We start from the raw sequence: 23,568 nt of genomic DNA on the forward strand, positions 1-23,568 counted from the left end.
TTCTAATAGTGATTCGCAACCGCAATCTCTGCAATGTATCGCCAGATGTGAATTAGCGGTGCCTTTCAAGGAGCTGTGGTGCTCTCTTAGTCGGATGTTTAAGCACCGGCCAGTCTGCCCGATATACCAGTGCCCACAAGAGAAGGGAATGCGGTAAACCACGCCTTTTACGCACAACAAAAACTTTATCCCATGCTTTACCTTACATGTGTTATATTCTTATCTTGCTTTCCACCCCCTTCGTGCACGTACAGCGGAACATAATCTACTTAGTTTGTTTTGGGCTGAAAAAACAACGTTCACCTCGTATCTGGATTCAGGGTAACAAAAGCTCCTGAGGAAAGAAAAAAGAAAACCAGTCAACAATCGGAAGAAAAAAGAAGAAAGGGACGTATTCCACGAGGCACCAAGCAAGCGCGCAAACATTTGACTCCATGTTTTTCATTTTATTGTCGTTCTTCCTTGTGTTGTAATAACAAACCAGTTGATAGTCAGCGATTTGTCTTGTGTTCTCTTCGTCTCTTTGTGTCCTCGTCCCAGTCGCGCTGTTTTTCAACATGAACTCTCACCAACTCGCCCAGTTATCTATCCTTATCAACAAGTACATAAAAGCTGAAATGACTGCATATTTATTTTGTTGCTTTTTTTTAGTCCTCTCGAACGCCTTTTACCGCACATCGATAGACGCTAACAGATGCTTGTATTGAACCATCACTCGTGCATGATGGAAAGCTAGAACGCCACTTTTATGGTCGAGTCTTGCGAGCGTTGTACAAGTTTTTAGACGGGTGGCGGAATAGCAGACGAACGAAGGTGAAAACGGACGCCGACAAGCAGCGTTTATGTCCGCGTCCATTGCGCATGGCAGACGCCGATAGATGGTGGTGAAATAGCAAACGATGCTGGAAGTTTGTAGCATGCCTGCTCGCACAACTAGTAGGCGTTGTCAGATGTCCCGACATCCCCCCCCGACATCCGGCGCCAGACGCGCCAAATGTCGGGAAAGGGAGACACCAGGCTTGTCGTGTGTCCGGCCAAGCAGCCAAGCCAATCCAGTAGGAATGTGCGGGGCAACTGATTTGTGGGCAGGGCTTAGAGCGGGCCATGACCTCCACCTAAACTGCATCTAACGGTGTAAATGTTGCACAAAACATTTTTTCTTCTCAATGGGAAAAATTACGAAAAAAAAAATGTCCCATCTATGCTCTTTTAAAAATAAACTTTTTTGTTCATTGCAAAGCGAGAAATGGGTAGGATTTCACAGCGATAGCCGATACTGGTAAGGTTTTGCAGTAGATCCCACGTGCGTATGTACGTCGTGGTCCGCTAAATCTAGCAGGGAAATGTCTCCACTAAATTCGGCGGAACGTAAATCCACTAAATTTAACCGTGGCAGCATAGTCACGCGCAGAGCCTCAACCATCACCTCAGTCCACTCGCAAGACACGGCGAAGAACTGGGACTTTTCTCCGTACCTACGCAACATTCCACCAAGTGGACTTCGAGGAAGCAAAAAAAAAAGGATGAGAGCTTTCGGAGAAGTCAGACAATCGCGATGGAGAGCGAGGACAAAATTTGAGAGTGTTAATCGAACCGAAAGGCCGAGGAGGCGCCGGCCGAGGTGAACTCACCGGCGACGCCCTGGGAGGGGTCGAAGCCGGCACTCCTGCGGGCCTCGTCGTAGCTCAGCAGCTGTAGGCTCGGGGGCAGGGCCGCGTGGAAGGAGACCTTGTTCACCCAGTCGCTCATGGAGGCCTCGCTGTGGGCCACAAACAGGAACTCCACCCCGTCGGCCAGGCGCAGCCGGAATGCGTGCTTCTTCTTGGTGTAGTCCGTCGCGCGAGAGCACTGGGCCTGCAGCAGGCTCACAGGCGGGGAGGCTGCATTGCTGTCCGCGAAGCCCTGCTGGTCCTGGAAACAAAGAGGCCGTCAACGCTCGTGTCTTCCGCCGGCGCCGTTCCGCCCACCCATCGAGAGCGGTCACGAAGCAACAACAAAATGCGTGGTGGAAGGCGACCTGTTGGGCCATTGGATGTCGTGGCGGTTTCGTCATAGAAACGACGGCAAAAAAGACGAGTGGATGTGAGAGTCGTCGCGGCGTCCCAACTCGTGTCTGTTTTGGTTTTCGTTGAGAGTCAGGCTGCGGAGCAAGAAACGGCAAAGAGTCTGCCACGTCCACATCCGCTTTTGTGCCACCAGTGAAATTGTGGCAGGCGACGGTGCAATGTTTTTTACGCCGTGGTCGAGCAGAAATCGAGAAAACGCCTTCAAGGATGCGGCAGACGCTTCGGTCGGAAACGCACTTTAGGCACCGTGGGCATCACCCACAAGTTCCTTGTGGCAGCGCGAGTTGCTCCTTCGTCGTGGGCGAGTTAAAAATGTGAGGGAAACGGACGGCGGAAGGCTTTGTGCGGAAAGATCTTAGCTCTATTTAGAGCCTTATGCGCGAGTGGAATTAGAAATGCGAACCCCTCAAGAGACGTTCGTAAGGGAATGGGATACCGGCTTTTGAAAGAGACTATCGAAGAAAATATGGTGACGGTGAAGTGCACAATGAAATTTTCAAAAGTTACTTTATGTATGCTATGCTAATACCAACAAATAACCCTATCATTAATGTTTTAGTTTCAAGAGACAGATTAATTTAGCTAGACTGCAGTGTCTACAGGCCCTGTCATTGATTGACTTCTTGCGGCGCCTCCAGCGTGGCTTCTTAAAAGCTATAGCAGCATCCAGAAGTAAGGATGAACCCGCATGGAACTAAGAATACCACAAACTCGAGGCAAGCATTCTTTTAGCAATCTCTGCTCTTTGTTTCTTATAGCCCGACGACAGAGCAAATGCATGGACAACGCATGACCCACAGAATGCCCAAAAGACTGGCTTGCCTTGAAGAAGCAGAGGAGCTGACCGCACAGCACCGTGTAAAAGGTCTTCCAGGAGCGAATGGTGGCCCTCTTTCCGCCGGCCTGCAGCTCGTGCTTGCGGTCCAAGAACCCTTCCATCTCCACGGGCGGGAGTCCACCGCTGCTGCGCGCCGAGCGTCGGAAGCTCTGCGCCCTCCGACGCGTCGTGAAGCTCGGCGTGCGCTTGAGCTTCTTGCCCAGCTCCACCTTCATGCTCTCGGCCCGCTTGACCGAAGAGGGCGTGGTCAGCCGGTTGCGGGTCTCCCCGCTGTCCAGAGACTTCTGCGATGCGGAGCGAGACAGGCCCCCTCCCACGTCTCCGTTGTCGCCGGGCGGAAGGTCCAGCAGGCCACCCCGGCGAATGCCGTCCTCTCGCATGCGCTCCTGCACACGCGACGATCCCATGCTTGAGCACGCCGCTCCGTTGAGACGCTTCAGATTCTAGCCACAAACAGTTCCATTTTCCAAAAGCATGGCCGATTCCTCTGCCACTCGTCGACCGAAACAGCTAAACACCCGCATTATTCTTTACGTTGATTCACTCCTTCCATGCCAAGACCAAGACAAAAGCTTCCCTTGTCATTAAAGATGTATTCCTATCAAAATTACCGACCTCTCGACTGCTTACAATGGTTAGAACCTGGTTCTTCACCACCATAAATATGAATCAAAAAGTGACCGTACAATCGTGGAATTAAAACAATTTTGCTGTTTGTGTCACCAGAAATTCATCAATTTGTGGATCAGATCTGTGGCATGAAAGCATCTCCGATGCGAAGGTTAGCAACTCAGGAATGTCCTTGTCTTAGTGATTCTGAAACCAAAACCGAGAAGAGTACTGTAGTGATTTGAGGCTAAATGTATGGCAACTCGGGGTTCCATATCCCAAAGAAGTGCCAGCTTGGAGAAGGTGAAAGGGACCGGGCCCCCGCAGGGTGAGACTCACGTCGAGGATCCTCTGCTGCTCCTTGCGCTTCATCGCGTCCACCCTGTCTTGCTCTCTCTTCTGCACCTCCACCTTCTTCATCTCCTCCTCCTCCACCTTCAGGCGACGGAACGCCTCCTCAAGCTGAAACACAACCGGACACCTTTCCTCATCTCTATTCTAGCGCAATCCTTGTTAAGGGTATACAGTCAAACCCGTTCATAACGAACAGCAAGAAACGCTACGATCAGTTCAATATTGCAAGTAGTTTGATATAGAAAAAAAACATTTACAGCAAACTTCCACGATGAGTTCGTTGTAAGGCGAGAGCTTCTCTTTCTTTGTTATACAGTCGAACCTCGATATAACGAACTTCAATGTAACGAAATCTTCGATTTAACGAAGTATTTTATTTTTCATAATTTCTTGCCCATAGACCCCATGTATTTTTAGTCTCTATATAACGAAGTCTAAGTCTATAACGAAGTGCCATTGCCATAGAAGGCAATAAATAAATCAACTCTAAAAAACAACTTCGCAAAAAAATTGTGGTTAAAAAAAAAAAATTATGCGCAAACGCGAGCGCTTGATAGGTTACTTCACGGGGACAGGCCTTCCAACGTTCCTAGGCTGCCCGAGGATGCGGCGCCGGTAGCGCCGGCGAGGCATGCGGCAAAGCGGATTCCGCGAGGCTGGCTAGAAAATGCCGAGCAAAAAGTTAACACGGCATACCAGCATCACCACTGACATTCACTGATAACCATAGTCCACTCCACTGCACCGCGGGTAGCGCGGGAGCCAACTTCAGCAAGGGAGCGACGTGATGGCGCGACCGCACGGGCAGTGCCATCTAGGAGAAGATCGAAAAGACCGATTATCGTCTTGCGAGCGTGGGCGCAAGCGGCGCAAGCATCACTGTGGGCGCAAAGGTGGCAAGGGGGCAAGTAAACTGTGCGGTGAAGAGTGCTGTGTAGGTTGGAAACATTGGCACCGCCTAAACTGCCTAAACTAAACAGCTTTATTTTTTAACCGGGCGGTTCACTTACGTGCTTGCTGCCATAAGGAAACGTAAAGTTCTTTCTTTGGATGAGAAAGCAAACGTTTTGGACGCCATCCTGAAGAAACTGCCGAGATCACGAGCACTCGGGAAGTGCTCGACGCAATGGACGTACTGAGGAGGTACACGGCGTCGCATGGGCAGCAGGATGCCGTGCAAGCGCTCTGGGCGCTCGAACGCCGTATGACGCCGCTGCTACTGTCGGACAAGGCGCAAGCAAAACTCGCGGACTACTTCGCCCCTAAATAAATGTCATTTTCGGTGAGTTTTCATACCCGTAAAATGTTTCAGAATTTTTTTTCGCATGCTAAAGCCAAATTTCGATTTAGCGAAATTTCAATGTAACGAAGTAAATTGCGAATTTTACCGACTTCGTTACATCGAGGTTCAACTGTATCTTCACTTCCGCCTTGTAACAAAACGCCAAAAAGCATTTTTTTTTTTTGCATGCGGGCGCTGTTAGTTTTTTTAGCTCATCTTCCTTTCTGAATCGCCTCTCTTCATGAACACACATATTGGGATAAAAAGTTTTTTTTTTCTGTGCGTGCGTGAAGGGTGTATTTTTTAACTTTCTCCCCTGCTGAGTCATTTCTCTTCGCTCAATTTTGTTTGCAACTTGAGCTTCTGGAATTTCCTTTCTTTCCTACTTCTTTTTTGGGGAATGGGACAGGTTAGAAGACAATTGTTTTCGCGTTTTCGGAAGCCTTCCCGGGGGAAAAAAGTTCGATACAGCCAATATGTTGTTCGTAATAAAACATACTTTATACATCAATTTTTATTTAAATTTTCCATGAGTCGATATCGACAACCATTCGCTGTATGTGGGTTCGTTCTAAACGGGTTTCATTGTAAGACTTGGAGCAAAACATAACGCGAGGCCGCAAATGTCGCCGAGAGCAATCGTCCTTCTGATTGCTCTTTCATTTTTCCCTAGACTCATCCTACTTAAGGGGGGACACTCCCAAAAAAATTATTACCTTTGTAATTCGCTTGACAGTGTTGAAGCGATCTTCCTGTGCCTCCACGGTCTTCATAAAGTCGTCGTGCTTTCTGATCAGTTCTTCGACTGCGGCGATGGAGTCGCCGTGGTTTTCGTCGCGAAGGAAAGCCTCCCGTCCCGCCAACCACGTCTCCAGCTGGTCGGCATCACGCAGGAACAGCTACGGGAAGGCAGTGAAAGAAAATAGTGCTCATGAATAGATGAAGCATGCTTGGTTGTGGACAAATCTCGAGTATGCTGCCCTCTACTTGAGCATACATAGGCCAAGCAGCTCGGTGGATCATCGATAAATCATTATACGCACAAAGAAAGTTACCTTTGTGCCCTTTGCTGAACCAACGGGGGACAGTAGCATCTCTCGCTCAAAGCACAAAACACAACTGGAATGCAAGTTACTGGTTCAATGAATATCAACCAACCCATAGATTTACCGATTCTGATTCACTCATTTGCTCAGTCATAAAATAAAATTGATCAACAACTCCTTATGCAATCAATCTAATAATAAATAAAAGCGACAAAAATGAGACCAACAGCCTAAAAGAAGTTACCTCGTAATAAATTATAGTAAAAATTAATAAATTGCTCAACAAAACATTGTGCCCGAATAGGTCAGGCACTCATCTAATCCATTCCATAATTATTCAATCAATAATCAGGCTCAGTGTCTCACCTATACATAAATAATGCACATACTAACGATGATAGTTCCTGGAGAAGGGGAAGAAGGGGGACAAAGGAGAAACACAAATCTCCAAACACAGCTAAGTAACTGATGTGCTACCGAAAAAGTCCGCCTGGTCCTGGTGTCGAACCAGGAACCTCTCCATTTTTAGTGGAGCGCTCTACCAACTGAGCTAACTCAAATGGTAGAGCGCTCCACTGGAAATGGAGAGGTCCCGGGTTCTATTAGCCCCGAGAGCGAACACAAGCGTCGCTGCGGTCGCCGCGCCCTGATTGGGTGAGGTGTACTGTGACGTCAGGGGGAGTACTTTGCTCCGCGACCTTGCATCGGCTCGCTTCCCAGCACCGGTTTCCTGGTTTGGCCAGTTTGGCGTTGTGTGCTGCAAGCTCTTCGGGGAGCTGGACTTTGTTTACCCGGTGTACGAGGCGTTGAGTTAGGCCGATATTGACGTGCTTCCGTACATTTTATAAGCCTGCTCGTCCCTTTTACTACCTTTAAAATTGGGTTTCAAACCTCGAAAACTATCGGCGGAGGCAATTCCGCCGATGAACCTCCTCGTCCGTCCAGACACACGGCAATCTTGCGAGGGGTCAGTGAAGCGGTGGCGCGAGTGTTTCAGAAGCTAGAATTCTGTTCCTTGCATGTTCATGATTTAGGACGATATTACATCCCGCTTTCAAGGCATTTAAAGTGGCATTTATATCATGGGCCTTTGGGTGGTCGGCAAATTAGCTCGCGACCCCGACTCTGCGCTGCCACTCTGTATGCACTGGTTCGCAGATGTTTTAAAGGCCCTGCGTCTGATGATCTTTGAAGTGCTCGTGGAACAGCGTTGTTTTACATAAATGTAGCTTCTTCGTGAATTAATTATATAGTTTATACACGTATGCAGGCATATTTCTTAGAAGATGCACAATTACTGGAAATTAGTTTGTATTGTAGCAGCAAAAACGGCTGAATTGCCCCCAGTTGCCTGTATGATATGTATTGAACTGCCAAAAATATGCACAGCAATAGTGACATAATTTGGAATGGTTATACTTTTTTCTGACATTCTTTATCCCAGCCTTTGGTATTCGGAAAATACAGCGTTGAGTCTGAATTGTCATTTCCAATTAAAAGAGACACTGCTGCAGGTCCCCAAAGGCTTCCTCAGCCTCCAAACTCCCTACAGCTGGACTCTCAGACAGCAGAGGAAAACAGGAGTAAAAGCAAGCATTCGAACGGCTGTCCAGTGGTAGATGCAGCACTAGTAGCAGAAAACGTGGAACCTGTGAAGGGCGACAGTCTGTGTGAGAAAAGCTTTTGATATTTTAGCTTCAGGACAATTCGATTTAAGTAAAATCTCAATTTTAGGGCTTAAGGGACTAATAAAAAGCTACACACCTTCGCTTACGTTTGTTATACATTACTCAAGGGTTGATATAAACAAGTTTACAGATACCACCCATCTGGTCCATTGAAATACTATCCGAATCCAACCAAGGTCAAATGCGAGCAATGTATATTATAAATGTTCCTTGTTTATTTACTTTGCCCCCGCAATTGGGCTGTCGTACTTGTGATTCTCTCTCCATGGCCCAGACTGTATTTAGTATGTTGCCCGAACAACATGCAGCTTTTCTGTTTCGGACATCTTGTTTAAAAACAGAGATCCAAAAAAAATAGTATACATAGCCTGCTAATTTATTCAGACCATCATCAGCATGTATTGTGCGAAATGTAAATCTATAGTGATGCTCCTGCAATTGTGGCCTTATTTCATTTCCATATACCAGCTGCGATTCATGCGTTGCCTGCCCTGTCAACCATGCTTAAAATGTTGGTTGAAGTTTCCCCTGTAGCTACAGGCCATACCTCAATAAAGGCACTTATAATAATTTACACTTCCTACGAAAAAACACGCAAAAAAAGATTAAATAGAAACGAGCGCGCCGACAGCTAGCGTCGTCACAGCCTCCACAGGGCGACCGGGGCGAGTCGGGGAAAAATTCTCTCCTCGCCGTGACGTCACCCCGGTTCGCCGTAAGGGGGCGCCACGCGAACTTCTCGGGGCTAATACCAGGACCAGGCGGATTTTTTCGGCTGCACATCAGTTACCTAGCTGTGTTTGGAGATTTGTGTTTCTCCTTTGTCCCCCTTCTTCCCCTTCTCCAGGAATTATCATTATTCTTGTCCAGCTGGCTCACACGTTCACAATAATTGCATTATCACCATAGCCCGTACAAAGTTATAATCAGAAGAATTTATTGATTTACCGATAAACCACGCTTAAAATAATTTAATAATAATAATAATAATAATAATTTTATTGCAAATGAACATAACGTATGTTAAGTCTGACCTGCCTAAGCCACATTGGACTTGACTGGCAGCGTCTTAAAATCAGTGAAACCATGCCGTTTGCAAAAGGAAACATGTAAAATAAGATCCACACAAAAAATCAGAATAACAAAAGCAAACTAGTGAGCACTTTACGATCTAAAATTTCTCAGGGCTTTCTTGAGCTTGTATTTTGTTCTTAAATTTAGAATACTAGAAGGTAGTTTGTTCATAAATGCTGGTACATAGTAACTCCGAGCTCTTTTTCCAAATCTTGTCGAATATCGAGGTATCCGGTAACGCTCTTTGGGTCTAAGAATACGAGAAGGTACATATGGAACTTCAAATTGACTATCCCAAAAATGCCTATGAACAACAGTTTCCATCAAGAGCGAGTTAAAATCAGGTAAATGCAGTGCTTTAAACACATCAATGTTCTTATCAAGGCATAAATCATAGGAAATGTTCTTTAGCAAAGAACGCAGAATTGAATTAATTCTAATTTGCCAACGCAGAGCACAATGACCATACACGGTATGAGCACTCATTAAATTATTTATTAAATGAATTACCACGTCAATCAATAACCAAGTTTGTAACTCGACAAATCAATCGCCGTCGATAAGTTGCTCTATAAATTCCACGACAAACTAAATGTCAGAACCCCCAATGTGGCCAGTCATTCGAGGAACCAGCAATAGTCACTGGCGAGTTGAGAACAACATCCCTTTTGGGTGTGCACACCATTGAGATGCCTAAGCATTACAGGAGGTAGAAAGCCTGCGCTGGAGGCGGGACAACTCCTCTCTCTCATTCTGGCAGCGTCTATAGGACGGTTTCACAAAACGCTTTTTCCCTTCCGGTAAGCCACGTTGACGAACAGCGTCCACCACTTCCCCCATCAGTTTGTATGCAGACCCTTAGTTATCTGGACACTGTTTTTCATGCTGGTGAAACACACAAGCAGGGCGAGCGAGCCTGTCGACGACAGAACTCAATAAGTGGGATCGGGGATGTATAGTTGGGTCGCACGACCCTTATTTATTCCATATTTCTCCCTCGGACTCGCGTCGGGTGCATCTGCCGGCGACATTTTCATTTCCGACGTGCCGCTTGTTGGAGCGCCGACCCACCTTAACTACGAATAAAAGGAGTTACGTTTCAAACCCAGTACACCAGCCAACACACGTTTTATGCCGCCGACTAAACCGGCCGACGCAAAATAACTTGAACGACCAGTTTTTATCGCTCGTTCGAGTTATTAGTTACGAGTAGGGCGAAAGTTGGTTGACACGGCGTTCAGCGACCTTTCGAGCCGGAAGCGTGTCGCGTGAAGCTGCCCCGCAGAGAGAGACCCGAACCCTCGCCAGGCCCACCGACCTGGAGGTCGAGGCTCTGGTCGTAGACCTCCCTGCGCCGCATCCAGGTGTGCTCCAGGGCAGCCCGGGAGTCTGAGAGGCGCCGCATGCGGTCCTCGACCTCGTCCGACATGAAGTGCCCGCTGGCCACGATCTGCTCGCCCGCCATCAAAAAGCGCTTGAAGCTGTCCGCCCGGGCGTCCATCTCCGACCGGTGCTCGCCGTGCCGCGCCAGCAGCGCTTCCGCCCCGGCCACGTCCCGCGCCAGTTCGTCCGACGTGATGCGGGCCGTGATGTCGTTCATCCACGCCCTGCACGGCGAGGAGGCAATCGACGGGCGCCCGGCGGGGGACTCTCAACGGCCGTAACCAGTGTAAACGGCCGCTTCGTACAAATGCGCTTATGATATTTGCCTTCCGAAACGACAACGACAAAAATTTGTCCAAGTATCGAGCCACGGTTGTGCTCTACCGTTACAGAGTTAGAGGAAGAAGTGAGGCACCGTTCGTTTTCGTGATGCAAAAAATGTGTTTACTTTTTTCTGCCGGCATCCTCGTATCGCTTTCGCCGATTTCACCCAGAACAGATTTTGTATTTGTGGTGCTGCCCTTCTTTCTTTACTGCAGTAAAATTATTGCAAGTTCAGGCTGCCTGTAACAAATGCACTTCCGCCGCTGTCTCTAAAAAAATACTAAACTCCCCTCTTCCCCCCCCCCTCCCCCCCAAGAAAAGCTTTTTGTGCAAACTTTATGTTGCACGAGAGACTCGTTTTGAGTTAAAAGCAATTTTGAAACGTGCATCTATATTTCGAGACATCAACCCCAGAATAAAAAGAACTTTCAAAAGACCATTTTAGCTCAATGTTGATGTCTCGCAGCCTAATTATTTCAAATGTTTTTCGGGGGGATTTGTGACATACTTATGTGCCCTATTGAGGAACTTAGAAATGTTTTTTGTGAGCTGAGTATCTCTCTAATTTAAGCCAGGGATTCTTAAACCTTTCATCTCGACGAACCCCTATTTGCCAAGGCTCCGAGCAACCCCTTCTGGTCCCTGCACCGACGTAATAAAGCAGGACAAAAGCTTATGGAGCTCGTAAACAATGACACACATACTAAGGAGTGTTTTGCTGAGAGTAATCCATCAGTGGGTGGCTCGGGTTCGCTAAAATAGTTACGAAACTAGCGAAATGCTTTGTTTACAGGAGCAGTGGCCAAGAAAGTATGGGAGCCCAAAGAACTCAGCATTGTACTCTGGAGAACCCCCCATTCCTAGGAAACCACTCCAAAAAGTTTAAGCTAAAATCTAAAAAAAAGAAGAAAAGTATAAAATTCCTCCTGTACATACCAGCAGGCAGAAAATATTTGGCGTTCTACTCTATGTACGAACATGCCTCTAGTGTTTTGTTTGGTAAACTGACTTTTAATTGTTTGCCATTTTTTTACAGCGGAGCTGTTAAGGGCTAGTTTCCCAGGATCATGTCCGCCAGCAAAGAAATGTCGACACAACTCTCTGCACAGCTACTGCCATCTATGAGCGACGGCAGTAACCAAACAACCGGGTCTGGTTGCCGCCGTCGTTCGTAGATGGCGGTAGCTGTCCAGAGTGTTGTTTTGCCGGTTCTCTGGTTGCCGCCGTCGCTCATAGATGGCGTAACATTTCCAGCCTTTCCGCTCTGGCACACCGACTGCGGCTAGCCCATTATTTCATTCCCACCATACTACAGCATCGCTAATCTTTCTTCACCAGAGTGGAAAGGCTGAAAGTTTTTTTTTGCACGTCAGATTGCCACAACATGCTGCCTCGAATCAGTTTTTATAGTGAACCCTGTAATAACTTAACAAGGTATAGAATTTGAGTTTTTCATCCATTTACATTTTTTCCAATGCTTTTTGCCATGGGGGCGTTGTCAGGCTGCAATTTCGCAGCTTTTTGCCTCGTGTTTTGCATGCGAAGCAAAGAAAATGAAGATGAATATTAAAAGTGGCACCAAGACGCACATGAGCTCCCGGTACTCGTCAAAGTATGCCTGCAGCTGCTCTGCCTGTCGCAGCTTGTCGCCCCGCTGGCGAGAGCGGCCCAGCAGGGTGTTCCAGGCCTCGGACACTTCCTCCCGCTTGACCTCGATGTGCTCCCGGGCGTCTGGGAATGTCTCCCCGAGGCGGCGGGCCTCCCGCAGTAGCGCCTCCACCTGCTCCTGCACTGCTGCCAGGTCACGCTGCACAGCCACCATGGAATGGGCATCAGAACCACAGGGCGCAATTGCTGCGGATACGACGGCATCACGATTAACCTTTTCAGCATTTAACCGGCAGGTATGCCGTAAAATACCGCGAAAGCGCCCACTTCGTTCAAGCGCCATTAACAATTCCCAAATTGGGAATTCTGCAAATTGTATGTTAAGCACCTGATTTGATTGCACAAGGGCCCCGTCTTATTAACCCACTTTCAGTGAAAGTGGGCTCGGCGCTCCCCTGGTTTTCTTACGGCAGTTGAACACAGTGAAAAACTGCGCTCGAAGAGACGGGACAAAAGGTAGGAAGGCGCGACAAATGCGCTGTTCCACAATCACCAACTAGTCCAACTTACCTCCTTGCGGCAGGTATAGTATTAGTTAACAGTGGCTCTCGTTAGGCAAAAAAGACAAAGCAAATTAGACATTTGCGTTTAGACAACGTAAGGCCGCTCTGCCTTTGAAGTGCGGCGACATTGGTTTACGCTGTAGATGAGAACTTTGGACATTGCTCTACGACTGCTATCGTGGGATTATAACATGCAGCTGATGGAGATACCAAAATGATCTCCTCTGAGCTCCATGTGCGGTCTACCTGGGGGGCACCTTCCTTTGCACGGTGTCAGATGCACGTGTCAGCCGAAATTTGACAGCATCACGATTTTGGGCAAAGGGACTGACAAAACTACGAGGGAATCGCTGGAAGCTTACGAGATAGGTGAGGAGGGTGATAATTGTGTCAGCCAGACATCGGTTTATTTACGCAAGGAAGATATAACTTTTTGTAACATGTGTTGATAAGGTGGTTGTTTACCTCGGCGTTTACTTTTCATTAAACATTCGGTTGAAGCTCAGCGCTTGTCCTGTCCATTCCTCCCTTTGTCTGTATTTTTTGCGCACTGCTAACAGTTAGTAATTATGAACCAACTCGCCTGCACCACCCATTGATCCAATTAATTATTTATTTACTCAGTAAACTGCAGCGAGTTGTTTATAGCCAAGGTTTGATCAAATATATGGTCAGACTGTTCTGCAGTGTTCCCGTCTACCTTCAAGGCTGCTGTTTCTGTTCTTTTGGCTGTTTCCCTTTTATCAAATTACAGCTCATATAAAATACTTTAGCCATCCCGTTGACTTCATTCCAGTGGAACCTCGATCACGCATCCCTGGTTTATGCAACATCCCGCATTTTACGATAAATTTGCCTGCTCCTGACAAACTCCTCATAGAAATAATGTATTAGAAGTTTGGTTTACACGACGAGCGATTTCACGCGTCCTGCGTCATACGACGTTCTGGCAGCAAATGCGCAACGAATGTGACAGCTGCATGAGGAGGGGGGTGGCGGAGCGGAAATGGAAGTGTTCTGCGCACCTGTGCGCCGTTTCAGGGGGTCCAAAAACATGCTGCCAGCAACCCAAAACAGCCGCAACGCGGGGAGGGAGCAGAAGACAGCGCTTTCCTTTCCCCTCCTTGGGTTGTGAAATCCCTAGGTGTTTTCAGATTGTGTCCTTGCTCCCACTCATCCCATCGTCTTCTCGTTTACCCTCGCTCTCCCTCTGCATGCCACTTTCTTCAACTCGTTGCTTTCCCAGGATTGAGCACGCTTCCGCTAGTTTCCGCCTTTCCCACTCTCGGAGAGCGTGAAAAGCGGCAAGGATCCCATCGTTGCGATTGGCATGCCGGTGATGTCTCGCAAACGGACATCATTTAAACATCATTTAAAACTTCGGATCGTTATTTTTACGCGAGGTTGATCCCTGTATCTCTAATTATCGTTTTTTCGAATGATATGATTTGCAGATTATAGGCAATCTTCTGCGGTCCCGCAAAAGTCGTTTAATGGAGGTTCCATTGTATAACAAGAGATTATCATTATCTCTTTTATTTTTTTACTTTACTTTTTTTATTACCTTTGTGTTACATCGCCTGTGAGCATGGAGATGCGCATGCGAGTGGCAATGCCCACGTTTTTTTCTAACGACGCTTCAACAAACTTTTACTGTATTTAGTGGTTCTTAGATGTTCCATTTGGTAAGCTCCCGTTTGTCACAATTTTTGGTATTAGCAAAGACGGGCACAAATTTTCTCAGGAGCTTAAGTTATCATACTTTTATATATTGAATTATTAATATATTTAACTATTTTACGACCTCCTCTGAATTCAATATATCCAAGCGCGACAACATAGAAAGTTTTTATTTGTGCTCAGTGACAGTTTTTAAAAATGAATGTTTCATCCGATCACTAGAGACTGGTATGAACCTTTTTTCAAAACCCCACACTTTTCAAACAGATAGCACCATCTGTTAACGAAAGATGATCGTGCAACAAGTTTGTTTTCCATTCAACGTTGCCTGGCCTAATTTTTGGAAGGCTCGTTTTTAATTTATCTTTCCCTACATACAACTTTTCCTTTCTTTCGACCAGTTCCCTACCGAAGCACAACTCCGCTTGAAGATAGAGGTTCTGGCTCGCAACCAGCAATTTCAACGTCCGACCCGTGCCCCGGGACACGGTGCAGTGAGCCTGTGGGCGGCCGGTTACCTGGAATCCCTCGTGGTGCCTGCTCAATGCTTGGATGCTCTCCAGGTCGTGTCCAAAGTCGTCGCTCAGCAGCATGGCCTCCTTCTCGTAGATCCAGCTGATGGTCTCGTCCGCATTGCGGTCAAACGTGTGCACCTGCTTGGCTCCTGCAAGTGCCTGGAGGACCAAGGGAGCAAAATGTCAGTCGCAAAGTCGCCAGAAACCTTGTGCGACTAGATTTCAGAGTGTTTGCAACTGCTCGATCAGGGTCCCGTGGTTATCGTTTGCAACACGAACCGAGGAGGAGGAGGAGGAAGTGCCCATCTCCGCCTATCCACCTGCTTTCCTCCTTGCCACGCGACGACGAAACGGATGTGCACTTGCGACCGATCTGCTGAAGAGGCATATGCTATTCAATTGCACACTATCTACACGGTTTCAGTTGCTCTCTCTCTGTTAAAGAGTAACTGCAAAGAAAAAAAAGTATTTTTTTAAACAGCCTAATTGGGACAAGCATGTCACAAAACAAATGTTCCGTGAAAAAGAAATAATTTTTTTCATCAATATTTACGCCACAGGACGTAATTTAGTCGGAGTCAGAACCTCTCCACATTTGAAACTCCCGCTCTTTCGACCCCCGCGGAGGAGGAGAACGCCCCGCCCCTCACTCTCCTTGCGTTGCGGAGTTGAACGACGCAGCGTCTCGACTTCCAGTAAGATCTGGCAACAACGCACGGCGGCGGTATTGTTTTGGTTTGACACGGTTTACGAGCACATGTAGCGAAGACGTGACCGGAGAAGTGCCCCAGTGATGTTCCCGGAAGGTGGAAAGTATCATTCGTAATCATCGTGCGTGCTTTGAAAGCGAAGGGAGTCACAGAATCCACGAGTGTGCAACCACAAGCCAAGGTTCACGACAGTGCTACGTTGGTTTCGGCGATCTCGTTCTGTTTGGTGCAACACGGCGATGCGACAAAGAGCTGAAACGTTCGTGGTGTGTGTGGTGCAGTGCTAACACGGAGCACAAATTGGTTGTTGTGGGGTTGATGTTCAACCAGTTCAGCCCCGTCGTCGTCAGCTGATCCAGTCAAACTGGTCCGGGAGGACGCAGCGAGCGTTTTTAAAAGTAAATCTGCCTCGTTCTGTTTCAAAATGTGGAAGTTTCTCGACGCATACCGCGAGTAGAAAGCTGCGGGCGTTTTCAGCAAAATTATGTTGTTTTAATTGAACAATGGACTCCGAATTGTTGTACTAAATCTGCCGTTTTTATGCTTCGTGTTGCATCGTGCGGTGTGAATAAATTTGGGCACGATTTCGTACCTCCCTACAGATGCATGAACTGAGACCACTTTTTACGTAGTGAACATAGTGCTTTTTTATTTTGTGTCTAGTCGCGGACGTTAGGTGCACACGGGGCAAATCTCGACGGCCTTCAGAGCGATATGACGAGAACGTAACTGGGCACATTTGTCGCTACGCGAACGCCCAATTGCCTCCAGCCAATAGCATTCCTTTTGGGGCGAAATGGCTGCTGGAAGGCTCGCTGTCGGGATCACTCATCTGACATCTCCGAAAAGACGGTATTTGCACGCGCAAGCAAACAAACAAACAAACAAAAAAGCATGCGAAGCCAGCAAAGAGGAAAACTAAAGAACCGCACTATGAAAGTCAAAACCCCGCGTCGCTTCCTCTCACTAACACCTGCGACAGCTGCTAAACACACACTACTTCACTTCAAGAAGTCTCACTCAAGCACCTGGGTCAGCACGAAACACTTATCATTTCGGCGAAACGATTAGTCGAGGTAGGCGAGACAGGCAGGAGCAGAGACTTCGGCGGCCATGAAAGAATGGCGAAGCTTTTGTTTGTTATGGTATGAATCCAAACGGAAGTGCCTGTCTTGTAAACATTTTGTAAAGATTAATAACTCTCATCACATGGGTTATTCTTTAAATGTAAAAAATATGCCTTTCAAAAGAAAATTGCAACATATAACAAAGGTTTAACAACCAAGATCTAAGCTGTCAACCAAACTCTTAGCCAATGAGAAGTATAGCAGCCGATTGGTATTCAACGTCACGGAATACCAACATCGTGGCGCGCGATTCAAAACGGACGAAATAGCCACAAACTAAAATCGGTCTCACGCAATAAATATTGCTGAAAAATTTTTTTTTGTCGCAGAAAAATTATTTTTTGACATGCTTGACCTAATTAGGCTGCTTAAAAAAAACTTTTTTCTTTGCAGTTACCTTTTAAGGGGGGACACTGGTCTTGGAGCTTTTTTTCTAATTTTATGACCAAGCTTAATGAAACTGCACATGCTTGTTTAGCTTTATCTGCTGATTTCATATATCCGTAGAATTGTCCTCAAGATAATTAAAACTTTCCCGCCTTTCTTTCGAGGAACAATAAAGAAAAAACTGCTCAACAAAATATCCTTTTTAACACATGGCTAGATACTATGAAGTATAGAGCATAAGATGTTGAAAATACCTTTAAGATAAACCCATTATTAGTGATTTTACCACTCACTGAATTTCAGTGCTCAATGCATGGCTAACAAGCAATAAAACAAAAGATCAAAAAGAACATTCGCTAGACTTATAATAAAAAATCTGCTCTCAACATTGTATGCTTCACACATTTAGATACACATTTCAGGAAAGGTTATATTTCTATCTGTTCTAGATGCTGAGATTTCCCTCCTGCAAAGTTTCAATGAGTCCAAACATTGTTTTGTGAAAACAATGTTTTAGGGTCAACTTCAACGCACATTTAGCCCACATAGACATTATAAATTGTTTTATACCGTATTTGCACGAATATAACGCAAGTTTTTTTTTTCAAAATTATGTGCTCCAAAACGCACCTCGCGTTATATTCAGAATCGAGTTCAGCCACCAGGCGCACGAGTCTGGAGAAAGCCAGAGGAGAAAGCCATCCCTCCGGCTCAATGCAAAAGTTCCAATGTAAAAAGAAGTGGGGGTGTAGAAGGGAATTTATTAGCTATTGGGCCACGTGAAGAGGCGAATAGAAAACATAAAAAAGCATTTTTATCACTTTTGTGTTTGTACAACGCGCGGACGCCGCAGAAAGCAGAAACTCAGCGTGCGCGCGCCATGCGGGCACTGGCCAATTCGAGCCAAGCCAAGCCGGGCCAAGTCAAGTCAACACAAGCCAAGCCAAGACCACCGACCGCGTTTACGCAATCGTGCAACACGAGGCATTTGTTCATGCAGAGGGACCAGAACAAGAAGTGTGGTCGTGTATCGGATCCAGCAGTCGTTTTTCTGCCTGCGCATTGTTTAGTTTCTGCCCCAGGGTGGTCTGGTGTTTGTTTGTGGGTGCTTCTGCTTCATGCCTTGTTTGAATTGTGGGCTGCCGAGGAGCTTGCACGGAAGAAAAAGGAACTACCAGACGAGCAGGTGCCGTGCTGCTGCTTATCTGCGTAGTCGCCAAGTGGATTGTAAACGGAAAGACCTGAGCAGTGAGGATGAGTGCAGTCAAAACATACTGAGCAGTGAGGATGAGTGCAGACAAAACGTAAACTGACATTTCTTTTATTTCCATTGACTTTTCACATCTGCTATGTCCCCCCAAGTGCGAGAAATTGACGCGGCCTCAATTCGCGTTATAATTATAATAATATTTTTTTTTCTTTTTGAGGGCATCAAAACCTGCCCTCGCGTTATATTCGTGCAAATACGGTAACTCAAAATATTATTCCACAAAATTAGAAGCCTAGTAGATTCAGAAGAACAACAGCTGTAGAGGTCAACGTCGCCAATTTCAAAAGAATACAGTTTTAGGAATTCTTTTGGCTCCAATACCCATGTCTCCCCTTAAATCTAGGCTTTCTAAATGGACACAGAGAGAAAACAAATGGTGCTGTGGAGAGCTTGGCAAGAAACCAATAGAAAACACGGTAACCGCTACTGCATTGTGCGCATTGAAGGTTCCAGGTTGGCAGCCTTACTGCGTCGGCTAAACTGCCCCTTTACTGCGGAGACGGAACGTGAAGACGTCATAGAACGTGACGCGGTAATAAATTTGAGGGACTGACGTGACGAAAACGTGAAACGGAAGTGGTATGTGCGTCACCGAATGCCTACCTGTCCCCAATGGAGTAAGTCAGAGGGTTTCACACTGTCGTCACATGCTCGTAACTTTGCAATTTCTGAACCGGTTTCTAAATTTCCAGTGCAAACCGATTACTCCAACTGAAACTAAAGTTTTCCAAAGGGTGCTGAAAATACATCTAAAAGCTTTTTCTGCCAAACAAAATTCTTGCGCCACTGAGAAACAGCCAAAGACTCCCCAGGAAAATTTTGTCGCATTTGGAAGGCGTAAAGCGACTTCACGCTCTCCCACGCACTCGTCCAAACGGGCCAGACAGCCAAGGTCTGTCAAGAGCACAAACTTTGTAACGGAGAATGTGTTATAGGGCTAGGTTTCGTGCAAAAGTGACACGCTCGACCGGCACAAAGTCAAGGTCGTATAAGCAATAAGCAGCACAGGGGCAATATTGCTAATATGACCTTCAAGCGAGGGTGTCATGTGATGCTGTGACGTCAGGTGACATCATGACATCGGGTGACTAGCTGTCAAGTTTGGGTGTCATGCAATGTCACGATATTTTGTCACATCACGTCACGAACACACAGCATATGCCCAGCTCATTCGCAGCACATTTTGCGCCTCCTCCAAGTTTACCAAATATGATAAAGACACGCATAAATGTTTTTCATTAATTGCAAACATCGACATTACCTTTGGTGTCAGTTTTTCTCCGGTTATATGGCGAAACTCTATCAAACTTTTCTCACGTCTAAAACTAAGTTTATTTGGCACGCGACTCAAATCGTTTTGCTCGTTGCGTCGAACAGCAACAATTCCTAGCATGGCCTTGTGTGTTATTGCCTTCAGTCTCTCCCACCAAGAAAAAATTGGCAGCAGAAATCAGTATTGTTAGTTGTCTATGAATTGCAATAGCATTTGTCATGAGACTCACGATGCAGCTCACTGAATGCGACCACACAAATTTTGAGTAAGCACTTTATTTTGTGAATGGTTTACGATGCAATCATGGACGTCAGCGCCACTGCAGTGCGTCACTTTGAAATTGAGTGATTGCTTCGTCTGCGTGTAATTGTTTAATCTGTCTCTGTGTAATCGTTTAATGCTCAAGCTGTTTGCCCACCATCACTGCAGCTGCATATGTGTCTTGTCCTGTGTCTGTGTAATCATTTAATGTTCAAGCTGTTTCACCACCATCATTGACCATATACCAACTAGCTGAAATCTAACCGATAATTAGGTACTTCGTAGCTTGGACGCAAATGTGGATGTGTGCATACTGTTGTTCCATGTATGCACAGCACGGATTTAACTGCTTGCTATGACGACGTCCTAAAGGACGACGTCAACGACAACGTCTAGGATGCCCCCTGGACGACCTCAAGGACATCTAGAACAACCTCAAGGACAATGTCTAGGACAGCGTCCTAGAGGTTGACATTAGAATGCCCTCTAGGGTAGTCTCAAGGATGACCTTTTGGACGACCTCAAGAACGACATCCAGGGCGATGTCCTAGATGACGGCATCAATGTTAACGTCTCAAACAACCTCAAGGTCGACCCCTAGGACGACGTCTGGGTACGTGCAGCGCCTTTGTATGCATACGTCGTGCACATGTGGCTGTCCTGCCTATGCGGACATCCTGCACATGTGAAGGTGCCGTGCTGCTCTGTGGTGCATACGCAGGGTGCATTCGAGGCCAGATACCGTATTGCGAAAACCGTGTGAACTCACTAAGGAATGCCATCACATTAAAAATAAAAAAAAAAAATGTCTCCCTGCTTCTAGCGATACTTGAAAAGTAAAATTATTTTGACATAACTTGGAATAACTTTGAAGTTGGTTAGGTTCCCTCTGCCAAGCGCTTGAAACCGGACTGCATTGGAGTGAAGCGACAGCCATGGCATTGCAAGTGCCGCATACGAGCGGCCAGAAGGGTCACCGGCACTGGCAAGCGCAGGAGGCCGGCACTCCGATTATGGTGCCTGGCACGTGCCTCCGACTACCGTGTTCTAAAAAGTGCTCTGCCCGATGACGTCGCACAAGTGTCACACTGTCTCCTGCTGCGACCCCAGTAGCGTCACAACCGCAGTGGTGGATCTGGCAGACGTTTTGCCGCAGGTCTCTCTCCAGCTAGACACAGAAGTTTCAGCAGCCAGGAGTTGGGAGGCCATGACGACAGCGACACTGCATTCTTTCGTGCTTCTTTCGGAACATCTACGCCCAATCACCAGGTTTGCAACATCCGACAGCATGACACTTGGGCGTTTGTGGTGCCACTCGTTGCATCTTCGTCCCACTTCCGAGGCATGGGCGGAACAATAGGACGCTCGACACACCAGCCTGAGCTGCATTCCCTGCCCCATACTCACGTCCTGGCGAGCTGCGGCGCATTCCTTGCACTCCTCCCAAAGCCGGGCCACCTCGGCACAGCGCCGGTTGGCCGTGTCGCTCTGCGGGTGGCGCTCAGCTGCCAGAGTGCGCCCCAGCTGCTGGATGCGCCGCACGCGCTCCTCGCTCGCCTGCAGGGTCGTCAGGAACGCTTCAAACTTCTGCTGCAGGATCTGCAAAAGAGGAAACAGAGCCCCGGTTGTTCCCAAAAGAGCCATTTTGAGAAGACTGGAGCAACACCCAAAACTTAGTCAGGGAGGTATTCGTTACGCGACTGCATTCGAGGCTTTGCAACGAGCGTCGAATGCGCTTGGTACGTTGTCTACCGACTACGGAAGATGGTATTGAATGGCAAAACATATTCTCATTTATGGATGTAATCACCTTTCACTCGACGAATTCATTGCACTTTCAATCCTGAAAGCTTAATTTATTCACAATCTGAATTCCCTAGCGTTCCATTCGGGTCATTCATGAACTGTAACTTTCTGTTTTTCGTCCTTCAAGAATGTTTTCTCTGAAAATCAGTCTCGTCCTTGTAGTCCGATAAGTGTAACTAGGTCTCCTATGCTTTACGGCGGGACCAAGCGGGACAGAAAATCTGAGACATCACCGCCGTCAGCGATTGGTCAGTGCCGTGCTGCTAACCAATTGCAGAGGGCCCCAGGAGCCATGTTTGGGCTGAATCGGGCAAATCTTACATACAGTGACACACGCCTGCTCGAGAGGTCTAAGGAACCCCAGCTACAGAGAAGGGTTTCCGTTGTGGAGGAACCAAAATCACCGTTTCAAAGTTAAATTATATCTGCAATTAACCACAGTGAATCTTGCGGGACTAAGAGAAAACAATGTAAACTGTCACGCCCACTCATAACGAAGTTGGTTATAAAGAAATGGCAGCTATAGTGAAGCGATCACGATTTCCCATTCCTCTTTGCACTTTTTTAATGTATCTGCATCTGTTTTTAAAGAAGGAAATTAAGCGACTCTCCCGGATATAGCGCAAGCAAATTTTGGGATAATTAAAAAAATAATTAAATTCAGAAAAGTTACCAAGTTGCAGAGCACCACACTTTGCTGGTGCAACCAAGCAGCCACCCAGAACGGGCAGCAGACGATGCTGCAAAGGCCGGTGGCGGCGGCCTCTGCATCGTCGTCTGCTCCTCGCTTCTTACCTGGGAAGGGCTTTTCTGCATTGCACGCAGAGAAGCCGTCGTGGCACGTCAGTAGGGGTGTTCGGAGCCCTGGCGACAGTGTACCGATGAAGAGAGCCTAGATTTAAAAGAGGAAGGAACTCCGACCATGGAGAGCATTTGCAATGTAATGGCAGATACCTGCTGGGTAGATTGGCACAAGTGAGCATGCAATGGGTCGTCGCAGGGCCAACGTGGCGAAGATACCGGGCGGAAAAGTGGAGACATTTGCAGACGATGAATGATTTTGAATCCTTGCAGGTTGCAGCTCGTTTTGCAAGCATACCTTATAAACCACGTGACCCCGATCGACCAGTTCGCTCCTCTCTTAAACCTAGGCTCTCTACACCGACAAAAAACAAACTTGAGTGTCAACTTGGTACCAATAGTGCTTCTTTGTTTGCTTCAAGTTCCGTGTCGGCATTGCTGGTCGGCATGGTCGCTCTCTGCGCAAAAGTCTAACTTCACTCAAGCACCGATTCAACGAAGCATCGCCACTCAACGATGGCAAATGCGCCAAGTTCCGACACAGCACGCACCTCGACGGGGAGGAAAAAGGCAATCTTCTTAAAACAAAAACGTGCCATTCTCGACAAAGTGCGCATGAACGTAACAAGTGCCGCTCCACCAGCGGTGTCCTCCGTGACAGACATTGCAGCTATAGACACGGTCCATACGTAGCTCGCGGGATCCCCTCTCGATCAAAGCTTCCTTTCGCAGTTGGTGAGAAGCAGCTCCGATCTAGCAGAAAGTGTGCAGGGAAGTCTCAAACGCTTTCTGGAGGCACAATAAACATCTGCCCGTGATGGCCCGTGTTATTTCTCTTTTTTTGTGTGTGTAACTTTTATGGAGTTTAGATAAAACGAAGAAGCGGATATAGCGTATTCCCGC

The 23,568-nt window shown here is 47.1% G+C and overlaps 1 protein-coding gene and 1 non-coding gene across 2 annotated transcripts in view; both read right to left on the bottom strand.

Annotated features, from left to right (window-relative positions):
• LOC115308697 (spectrin beta chain, non-erythrocytic 1) overlaps positions 1-23,568 on the bottom strand; it is a 309,133-nt gene that overhangs the window by 15,144 nt on the left and 270,421 nt on the right. The window contains exons 65-72 of the mRNA XM_040214208.2: positions 21,466-21,657; positions 15,034-15,189; positions 12,254-12,471; positions 10,276-10,564; positions 5,866-6,048; positions 3,853-3,975; positions 2,889-3,290; positions 1,632-1,911 (exon numbers count right to left, since the gene is read on the bottom strand). Of these exons, the coding sequence (XP_040070142.1) occupies positions 1,632-1,911; positions 2,889-3,290; positions 3,853-3,975; positions 5,866-6,048; positions 10,276-10,564; positions 12,254-12,471; positions 15,034-15,189; positions 21,466-21,657 (1,843 nt within the window). The remainder of the gene's footprint in view (positions 1-1,631; positions 1,912-2,888; positions 3,291-3,852; positions 3,976-5,865; positions 6,049-10,275; positions 10,565-12,253; positions 12,472-15,033; positions 15,190-21,465; positions 21,658-23,568) is intronic.
• Trnaf-aaa lies at positions 6,683-6,764 on the bottom strand. Its single transcript has one exon. It is a non-coding gene; the product is annotated as a tRNA-Phe (tRNA).

The sequence above is a fragment of the Ixodes scapularis genome, unplaced genomic scaffold (assembly GCF_016920785.2).
Source record: "Ixodes scapularis isolate PalLabHiFi unplaced genomic scaffold, ASM1692078v2 ptg000324l_1___fragment_1__unscaffolded, whole genome shotgun sequence".
In the NCBI taxonomy this organism is placed as follows: Eukaryota; Metazoa; Arthropoda; class Arachnida; order Ixodida; family Ixodidae; genus Ixodes; species Ixodes scapularis.